Source organism: Rhincodon typus, chromosome 5, assembly GCF_021869965.1.
Source record: "Rhincodon typus isolate 14 chromosome 5, sRhiTyp1.1, whole genome shotgun sequence".
NCBI classification, from domain to species: Eukaryota; Metazoa; Chordata; class Chondrichthyes; order Orectolobiformes; family Rhincodontidae; genus Rhincodon; species Rhincodon typus.
This window is the reverse complement of record NC_063336.1, coordinates 2,187,262-2,197,569: the sequence shown is the minus strand read 5'-3', so window position 1 is coordinate 2,197,569 and position 10,308 is coordinate 2,187,262. Positions and strand designations below refer to the sequence as shown.

At 39.9% G+C, this 10,308-nt stretch overlaps 1 protein-coding gene across 1 annotated transcript in view; it reads left to right on the top strand.

Moving 5' to 3' along the window:
• The window catches only part of enah (ENAH actin regulator), a 281,703-nt gene that overhangs the window by 95,055 nt on the left and 176,340 nt on the right, over nucleotides 1-10,308 (top strand). The window contains exon 2 of the mRNA XM_048597460.1: nucleotides 8,921-9,086. Within this exon, the coding sequence (XP_048453417.1) occupies nucleotides 8,921-9,086 (166 nt within the window). The remainder of the gene's footprint in view (nucleotides 1-8,920; nucleotides 9,087-10,308) is intronic.

Here is a 10,308-nt window from a genome sequence, read left to right as displayed (position 1 = left end):
GTCTATGATGCTGCTTGGCCTGCTGTGTTCATCCAGCTCTGCACCTTGTTGTCTCGGATTCTCCAGCATCTGCAGTTCCTACTGTCGGTGATGGTTTGAGGTTGTTTCTCAGTCTCGAGACCTGTGACTAATGGTGTGCCACAGGGGTCGGTGCTGGGACCTTTGTTATTTGTTATTTATATAAATGATCTGGATGTGAAAATACAAGGCGTGATTAGTAAGATTGCAGATGATACAAAATTAGGAGGTATCATTGATAGCGAGGAAGGTTATCAAAAACTGAGGGTTGGCAAATGCAGTTCAATCCAGGTAAGTGTGAGAGTTTGCATTTTGGAAGGTGAAACCAAGATAGGACTTATACAGTAAACGGTAAGTTCCTGAGGAGTGTTGTGGAACAGAGGCAGCTCGGAGTACAAGTACATAGTTCATTGAAAGTAGCATCACAGGTGGACAGGGTGGTGAAGAAGGAATTTAGCATGCTGGCTTTCATCGGTTGAGGCATTGAGTATAGGAGTTGGGATGTTATGTTACAGTTGCATAAGTCATTGATGAGGCCGCACTTGGAGCATTGAGTACAGTTTTGGTCACCCTGTTATAGGAAAGATTTGTTAAACTGGAAAGTGTGCAAAGAAGATTTACGAGGATGTTGCCAAGACTAGTAGGCCTGAGTTATAAGGAGAGGTTGGCCAGGTTAGGATTTTATTCCTTGGAATGTAGGAGAATGAAGGGTGACCTTATTGAGGTATATAAAATTATGAGGGACATAGATAGGATGAATGCATATAGTCTTTTTCCCAGGAATGGGGAATTGAAAACTAGAGGGCGTAGGTTTGAGGTGAGAAGACCTGAGGGGCAACTTCTTCATGCAGAGAGTGGTGCGTATATGGAATGGGCTGCCAGGGAAAGTGGTTGAGGTAGGTACAATAGCAACATATAAAAAAAGTTTGGATAGATGGGAAGTGTTTAGAGGGATATGGACCAAATGTGGGCAATTGGAACTAGCTGAGTAGGCACCATGGTCAGCATGGACCAATTTGGGCCGAAGGGTCTGTTTCCTTCCTGTATTACTCTATGACTCTATAACTGTAAATAGTCTATCCACTTATCCTTGTGAAACCCCATTTCCTGACATTTTATGCCACTTTGGGGAAAAAAAGGCACCCTTTATTTCCAGTGCTTTGCTTTCTGTATGGTAGTTTGCCAGCAAGCTGTTCTGTCATTTCTCACGGATTATACCTTCTCTGATTTTATTCATTTGTCTCTTATGGAGCACCTTATTGCAGGTACTTTGAAACCTAGATAAATTACCTCTACAGCATTACCATTGTCTGCTCTTCCTGTTGTAAACAGTCATTCAGTTTGTTCAAGCAAGAGATTTTCCTTTTTGAGCTATTCATTCTTGTATTTCTCATTGCTAGATGTTGTATTCTTGTCTTTACTAAAGAATCTACTCCTTTACCATTACTGATGATAAGCTCACTGGTCAATAATTCCTTGGATGTGTTCAAAACTTTATGGTGGGTCAATTGAGGAACAGTGGAGGACTTTCAAAACCATTTTTCACAGTGCTCAGCAGAGGTATATTCCAGTGATAAGGAAGAACTGTAGGAAAAGAGAGAGCCAGCCATGGGTGTCTAAGGAAATAAAGGAAAGTATCAGATTGAAAAAAAAAATACAAAAAAGCAAGGCGTAATAGGAAATTAGTAGACTGGGAAATCTTTAAAGGCCAACAGAAAGCCACAAAAAAGGTTATAAAGAAAAGTAAGATAGATTATGAGAGTAAACTAGCTCAGAATATAAAAACAGGCAGCAAAAGTTTCTATAAATATGTAAATCGTAAAAGAGTGGCGAAGGTAAACATTAGAGGATGAGAAGGCCAATTTAATAACTGGGAGTGAGGAAATAGCGGAGACATTAAACAGTTATTTCGTGTCGGTCTTCACTGTGGAAGACACAAATAACATGCCGAAAACTAATGGCAAGAAGGTTATAGCAGGGGAGGACCTAGAAACTATCATTATCACTAAGGAGGCAGTGCTGGGCAAGCTAATGGGGCTAAAGGTAGACAAGTCTCCTGGCCCTGATGAAATGCATCCCAGGGTACTAAAAGAGGTGATGGGGGAAATAGCAAATGCACTAGTAATTATTTACCAAAATTCACTGGACTCTGGGGTGGTTTCCGCAGATTGGAAAACAGCCAATGTGACACCACTGTTTAAAAAAGGAAGTAGACAAAAAGCAGGTAACTATAGGCCAGTTAGCTTAACTTCGGTAGTGGGAAAAATGCTTGAATCTATCATTAAGGAAGAAATAGCAAGACATCTGGATATAAATTGTCCCATTGGGAACACCCAGCATGGGTTCATGAAGGGTAGGTCATGTTTAACTAATTTGGTGGAATTCTTTGAGGACATTACTTGCATGGTGGACAGTGGGGAACCTGTGGATGTGGTGTATCTGGATTTCCAGAAGGCATTTGACAAGGTGCCACACCAAAGGCTGCAACATAAGATAAAGTTGCACGGTATTACAGGTGATGTATTGGCATGGATAGAGGATTGGTTGACCAGTAGAAAGCAAAGAGTAGGGGTAAATGGGTGTTTTTCTGGTTGGCGGTCAGTGGCTAGTGGTGTGCCTCGGGGATCAGTGTTGGGACCGCAATTGTTTACAATTTACATAGATGATTTGGAGTTGGGGACTAAGTGTGTGTGTCAAAATTTGCAGATGACACTAAGGTGAGTGGTAGAGCAAAGTGTGCAGAAGACACTGAAAGTCTACAGAGGGATATAGATAGTCTAAGTGAGTGGGCAAAGGCCTGGCAGATGGAGTACAATGTTGATAAGTGTGAGGTCATCCATTTTAGAACATAGAACAGGACAGCACAGTACAGGCCCTTCGGCCCACGATGTTGTGCCGACCTTTTACCCGAAACCTAAGGTCTATCTAACCTCCATTGCTACCTTATACTATCATCCATATGCCTATCTAATAGCTGCTTAAATGCCCCTAATGAGGCCGACTCCACTACCCTCTCCAGCAATGCATTCCACACCCCTACCACTCTCTGAGTAAAGAACCCACCTCTGACATCTCCCCGATATCTACCTCCTTTCACTTTAAAACTATGTCCCCTCGTAAAAGCTACCTTCACCCTAGGAAAACGTCTCTGGCTGTCTACTCTATCTATACCTCTGATCATTTTGTACACCTCAATCGAGTCATCTCTCATTCTTCGTTGTTCTAAAGAAAAAAGCCCCAGCTCTCTCAACCTTTCCTCGTAAGACCTTCCCTCCATTCCAGGCAAGATCCTGGTAAATCTCCTCTGCACCTTTTCCAATGCTTCCACATCTTTCCTGTAATGAGGCGACCAGAACTGGACACAATACTCCAGATGTGGCCGAACCAGGCTTTTGTATAGCTGGAGCATAACTTCACGGCTCTTGAACTCAATCCCTCTATTAATGAAAGCTAACACACCATACGCTGCCTTAACAACTCTATCCACCTGGGTGGCAGCTTTCAGGGAACTGTGAACATGAACCCCAAGATCCCTCTGCTCCTGCACACTGCCAAGAATCTTTCTGTTAACCCTGTATTCTGCTTTCAAGTTTGTCCTTCCAAAATGAATCACCTCACACTTTTCAGGGTTAAACTCCATCTGCCTCTTCTCACCCCAGCTCTGCATTCTATCAATGTCCCTTTATTTTGGTAGGAATAACAGCAAAATGGACTATGTTTTAAATGGTAAAAAATGCAGCACGCTGCTGTGCAGAGGGACTTGGGTGTCCTTGTGCATGAATCGCTAAAAGTAGGATTGCAGGTGCAGCAGGTAATTAAAAAGGCAAATGGAATTTTGTCTGCCATTGCTAGAGGGCTGGAGTTTAAAAACAGGGAGGCTATGCTGCAGCTGTATAGGGTCCTGGTGAGGCCACACCTGGAGTACTGTGTGCAGTTTTGGTCTCCTTATTTGAGAAGAGATATACTAGCACTGGAGGGGGTGCAGAGGAGATTCACTTGGTTGATTCCAGAGTTGAGAGGGTTGGATTATGAGGAGAGACTGCGTAGACTGGGATTATACTCATTGGAATTCAGAAGAATGAGGGGCGATCTTATAGAAACATATAAGATTATGAAGGGAATAGATAAGGTGGAGGCAGGGAGGTTGTTTCCACTAGCAGGTGAAACTAGGACTAGAGGGCATTGCCTCAAAATAAAGGGAAGCAGATGTAGGACTGAGGTCAGGAGGAACTTCTTCACCCAAAGGGTTGTGAATCTGTGGAATTCCCTGCCCACTGAAGCGGTTGAAGCTACCTCGCTGAATGTGTTTAAGGCAAGGCTAGATAAATTTTTGAACAGTAAAGGAACTAAGGGTTATGGTGAGTGGGCGGGTAAGTGGAGCTGAGTCTCAAAAAGATCAGCCATGATCTTATTGAATGGTGGGGCAGGCTGGAGGGGCCAGATGGCCTGCTCTTGCTCCTAGTTCTTATGTTCTTATGTTCTATCTCCTTTTTTGAATGTAGGAATTACATGCACAAGTAGTAGGTCTAAATAAGGACTAGGAATTGATACAGGCATGGTGGTCTGAAAGGCCTGTTCCTGTGCTGTATAGAATTGTATTATATTGCATTGCAATCTGTCAATGCTCTGGCACTGTATCTTTTTCTAACGACTTACTGAATATGAATGGTAATGTCGCTTTTGTCTCTTGCCTCAATTTTAACATGAATGCAATCCATCTGGACTAGGAATTTTGTCCTTTCGAGTTTATCTTGTTTACTGAATATGTCATCTAAAGTAATTAAATGCATTTATTAATCATTTCTTCTTTCAGTGCCAGGTTCACCTGTTCTGTCTCCTTGCTGAATACTAAAAGGGAATAACACTTTAACATTTCTGTCAGCTGTAACTAACCTTGGTATTATCCATTCCATTTCTTACTGGTCCAATTCCAATTACAGCCTTCCTTTTTGTTGACAACTATAAAATATTTAACTGTTTTTGTTTTATATTCTCACATGCTTTAATTTCATCTTTGCTTTTGTCTTCCTGTTTCCTTTTACATCTTTTCTAATCTCTTTGTATTTTCTCATATGTATTTCTCTTCTGTACATAATAGCTGCCTCTTCCCCAATCCTTTATTTGAACCCTTCTGTCTTAATTCACCCATGGAATCCCACATGCATTTATGTTGCTTTTTTTTTCTTTTAGAGGAATATATTTCCTCTGCATTCGATAAATCTGGGATATAGAGTTAATGTTGATCATTCCCAGGGCAGCTCCCTTTTGACTCTTTATCATTGTGGTGCCACCTCTGGTGCATTTCTCCCAAACTTCTAGATTTAAAAACACAACATTCCATCAGCCTTTTAAACTCTTTTCTGTCTCTGTTGAAGATGTTTTAGACTGTTTACTCCTCTGCTTTTTTTTCAGCTAATTTTGGAATGGTTTGATACAACTGAGACAGTTTTTATGCCAGTTCATATCACAGGGAAGAGTCAACCACGTTTCTGTAGGTGTGAAATTGATTATAAGTCACACCTGGTAAGGGCACACAATTTCCTTCCCTAAAAGACATTAGTAACTGATTGATTGTTTTTAGAACATAAATATAGAACAGCACAGCCTAGGCATAGGCCCTATGGCCATAAGACATAGGAGCAGAAATTAGACCATTCGGCCCATCGAGTCTGCTCAATTATTCAATCATGGCTGATAAACTTCTCAACCCATTCTTCCGCTTCGTTCCCGTAACCCTCTATCCCCATGACAATCAAGAACCTATCTATCTCTGTCTTAGATATACTGAATGATCTGGCCTCAGCAGCCTTCTGTGGCAATGAATTCACCATGTCCGTGCCAATTAAGGTGCCATTCTAAACTAATTCCATCTGTCTGCACATGATCCATATTCCTCTGTTCCTTGTTTGTTCTTATGTCTGTCTAAATGCCTTTTAAATGTTGCTAACATATCTGCTTCTGTTACCCTCCCCCCGGCAGTGCGTTCAAGAACCTACGACCTTCTGTGTAAGAAGCTTTCCTTGCGCATCACCCTGATATTTCTCCCCTTTCACTTTAAATCTCAGCCCCCTAATATTTTGAAATTTCCCCCCTGGGAAAAAGGCTGACCATCAACCTAAGTTTTATATACTATCAGGTCACCCCTCAGCCTCTGATGCTTGAGCAAAAACAATCCAAGTTTGTCCAACCTCTCCTTATGGCTAATATGCTGCAATCCAGACAAAAGTCTTTTGCACCCTCTCCAAAGCCTCCAAATTATTCCTGTAGTATGGTGCCAGAACTGCACACAACACTCCAAATATGGCCTAACTACAGCTACAACATGACTTAACAACTTGTATACTCAGTGACTTGGCTACATCTGTGTCCTGGCAAAGTACACCCTATTTTACGAGAAGGCCAAACTTCATCGTGACCCAAGAAATGATCTAGCAGTGACGCTAATTTTCCCTTCTCAGCAGATTGCTGTCACATTCTGGAATGGGCAGTTGGGCTAATCAGCATTTGATTGAAAGGGCTGTAGTAAAGGTTAAGTTAATATTTATCTTTTTTCGATGCATTACATTCAAAATCTATTTTTTCATTTGTGAAGTGACTTTAACTGCAGTGTTGCAAGAGAAGCTTCATAATTGTAAGAAAAGAAAATCTTTTTCTTTTAAACAAAGTTGCCAGATAAAGTTTTGAATTAATATTCCAGTCGATGGATGCACGAATTCCCAAGATATTTTTTCAATTTAAACTCTGACACCAATTCAAAAAATTAATGTATTGAGTTTAAGTTTTGGAGGCTATATTTGTTAAAACTTTCACAATTTCCATCCTTGTGGACCTCACACAAGTAACACATTCTGGGCATAATGCCCAGACACTGATTCATTTCAAAATTTCCATTCTTTTCCTTTTTTGTCTGCATAAGATAACTTTATTGGGCATTTATTCTTTGTTGTATATGTTTGAGTTTTCATGCTTTTGTTAGGGAAAGAATAAAACTCATTTTCTCTGCTTTTTAATGCATGCATAGTTTCTAGAGTTAGGGATGAGACCGTAGAGTCTCGATCACTTACATTTTCTGGTAGCTTTTGCCTTTCTTTTACATTAGTATTTGTTAATGCTTTATTGCAGGCTCAAATCTGTGCTTCATTGAGCAATAACTAAAGAAATGAAGAGAATGTAGTTTTTATATATTCTCCCTTTGCAGTAATCAGTTGTTAGGATTTTTTTTTAAAGTGCGGAGCCTTCATGATGTGGCCTGCGCTCAGTGTCAAAATATGACATACTCAACAACTGAGAAAATGTGGAGTATTTTGGAAGAAAATGACAAAAGGCACATTACTTTGCTATTCAGAGGAAATAATGACAAAATTATAACAGAAATCCAGTCAGCTGTTGGATGGCTGATCAATGCGAGGACTTGAAGCTTGAATTCTTAGATTACCAATTATAAATCTCATCTTTTTGACTGGAACACAGGAAAAAAGGAAGTAATTTAGTGCTTATCAACTGCTTTTTCATGTCAAAGTAAATGAAAAGAATTTTTAAAATGAAGTATTAACCATCACCAGTAATTACCCATGCAACCAATTAGAGATTTACATGCAAAGCCCATTATAGGCGATGTGAACCATCAAAAGTGAAGTGTAGGGGTTAGGGAGAGTGGGAACTAAAGCACTGTCTTCCCCCATGGTGCCCACCTGTATCTCTGAAGACATCAAGAATGCTTGCTACGTCTCTAGTGACAGCCAGGAAATATATTTGTTTAAAAACTGAAAAATCAACTGATTGCAACTGTGTACATTCAGTGGCTTGTTGAGAATGAGGGAACTTCAAAGCTGGTTTGACTTAAATGTGCTTTTAAGAGGGATTTGTCTATCCTGGTTCTCTTGAAGCAGGTTGGGGAGGGATGTTATAAACCTGGTGTCAAGGTATCTACTCCATGGAAAGCAGAGTAAGTAGCTTTGGGTTATTTTTAAAGGAGGCAGAAGAAGCATGAGTGGATGGAGTCAGGCTCACATAGACCCAGAGTTTTAGTTTAAGCTTTAAGTTGCTGAAAGTGGAGTTTCTAGAGTTGAAACTGCTGGATACAAGGCTCTCTCTGCTGCTATATTTCATGCGTCTGGTTTTTCCTTTCCCCTGGACTGGAGGAGATAGCAAGTAAGAAAAATCTGTTTTGCTGAATTTGTCTTTGCTAATGGTATCTTTATGGATGCTGCTGTATTGGAACAGTTGATGAGTATAGCTAAATAATATATTATTTTGTTTGATATTTTGATAAAGTTAAAGTTGTACCAATTCTTCTTTTGTTTGTGTTTTAACTGTGGTGAGAGAATAAAGTGTGTTTGCTTAAAGCCGAGTAGTTTGACCAATCAAATCACATCTAGAACAGAGCACCTTACACTTGCCCTCAAATAAGATAAAATTTAGGGTCTAGGCTATCTCCTTGGTATGGCTGAGTGGTTTGGTCTGGTCTATAACCTTAGAGTTCATGTGCATAATAAATCAAGATAATTTAATTTATATATCAGTTTACTTCCCAACACTACAGTCAGTTTGCCTAACATCAATTGTATGATTCTTGACCTAAGATATTTTGTCTGTAAGTAACTTTTGAAATACTCTGCGAATGTAGACAATTAGATCACAAAGGCATTGCTAGTGTGTATACAAAAAGATATTTTTGAAATGTTTTGCTGCTGCTGTCAAAAGTTTAATTTATAATTGTATGTAATTAGACTGGTTTTAACCAACCTGAACAAAAAAGAACAAAATGCAGGACTTAAGCAGTTCAAGTAGTGGCATTGGAGATAGAAAGTTTTCAGATGTGATGACCCAATGAAACAGTTTCTAAACTGTTTGATAAACTACTGAACAAGTGAATTAATCTTTTCTTTCTCTGTTTCTGCAGTGAACAAAGTATATGCCAGGCGCGAGCTGCTGTTATGGTGTACGATGATGGCAATAAGAAGTGGGTACCAGCTGGTGGAGCAACTGGATTCAGTAGAGTACATATTTACCACCACACAGGCAACAACACGTTCCGAGTAGTGGGGAGAAAAATTCAGGACCATCAGGTAGAACTTTAGTTTTATGCTGTGGACATCTAGTTTCAACATTTTCATGATTTCCCTTCAACATTTTCATGATTTTTCTGAGTTTTCATGAGCTGTTCCCTTAAATTTTGTTTTATTTTACTTGATTTTTGTTGCAACTTACTTTGTGTGTGGCAATTTTGGTGTGTTCATGACAAAATAAAGCTTCATTTTTCAATTTTTATTCAGCATTTTCTCAGGTGTTTAGAATAGCCATATAGTTGTGACAATTCCTTATTTTACATATTGAGCAGACAAGTCATATGGCTATTGTCTGTTAATAATTAATTTTCAGCTCTGTGTATTGATGGCATGGAAGGCTGGCATTTATTGCCAGACCTGCTTCATTTTAGAAAATTGGTGGTGGGCTGCCATCTTGAACTTGTGTTCTCCATGTGGTATAGCTAGTCCTGCAGTTTCATTCCATAGGGAGTTCCAGAATTTTGATAGTGACCTTGAATGTATGTTCATGTGGAGATGGTGGTTCTCCCGTGTACCTACTGACTTTTGTCTTTCTGGGTGGCCAAAGCCATGAACTGATAGGTATTGCTAAACAAATTATTGTGAATTATTTCAGTACGTCCTGTAATTGGTGCACGTAGCAGCCATGGTAGAATACTGGCGGATTTAGTGGATGTTAAAGTCAGTGGATAGGGTGTTGAACAAGCAGACTGACTTGATCTGGGCACCTCTTGTAGCTAGACCTGTTCAGTAAGCAGAGAGTACTCAACTGCGTATCTGACTGTGCCCTGAAAGTGATAGAATTTAAGAATTAATTAATTGGGATTGTCATAGTGTAAAGGATTTAGAGGGAACAAATGTCTTAAGATGTATCTGGGAAAGCTTTTTTATATCAGCATGTAGAAGATCCAACACGGGACGGTGTAGTGCTGGACCTACTTCTGGGGAATGAAGCCAGACAGATATTTCAGATGGCAGTGGCAGAGCATTTTAGTGACCACAATTCCATGCTTTTGAAGTTTATATGGAAAAGAAAAAGATGGTCTACAAAAAAGGGTTTTGGATTGGGGAAGGCAGATTTTATTAAAATAACCAAGGATGTGGCCAAAATAGACTGCGAGCCGATTGATTGATTTTTTATTGTCATGCGTACCGAAATACAGTGAAAAGCTTTGTTCAGATCAAAAAGACTTAGAGGCATACAGGTTACGTTATTTGAGGCCAGAGTCCATTCAACAGTCTG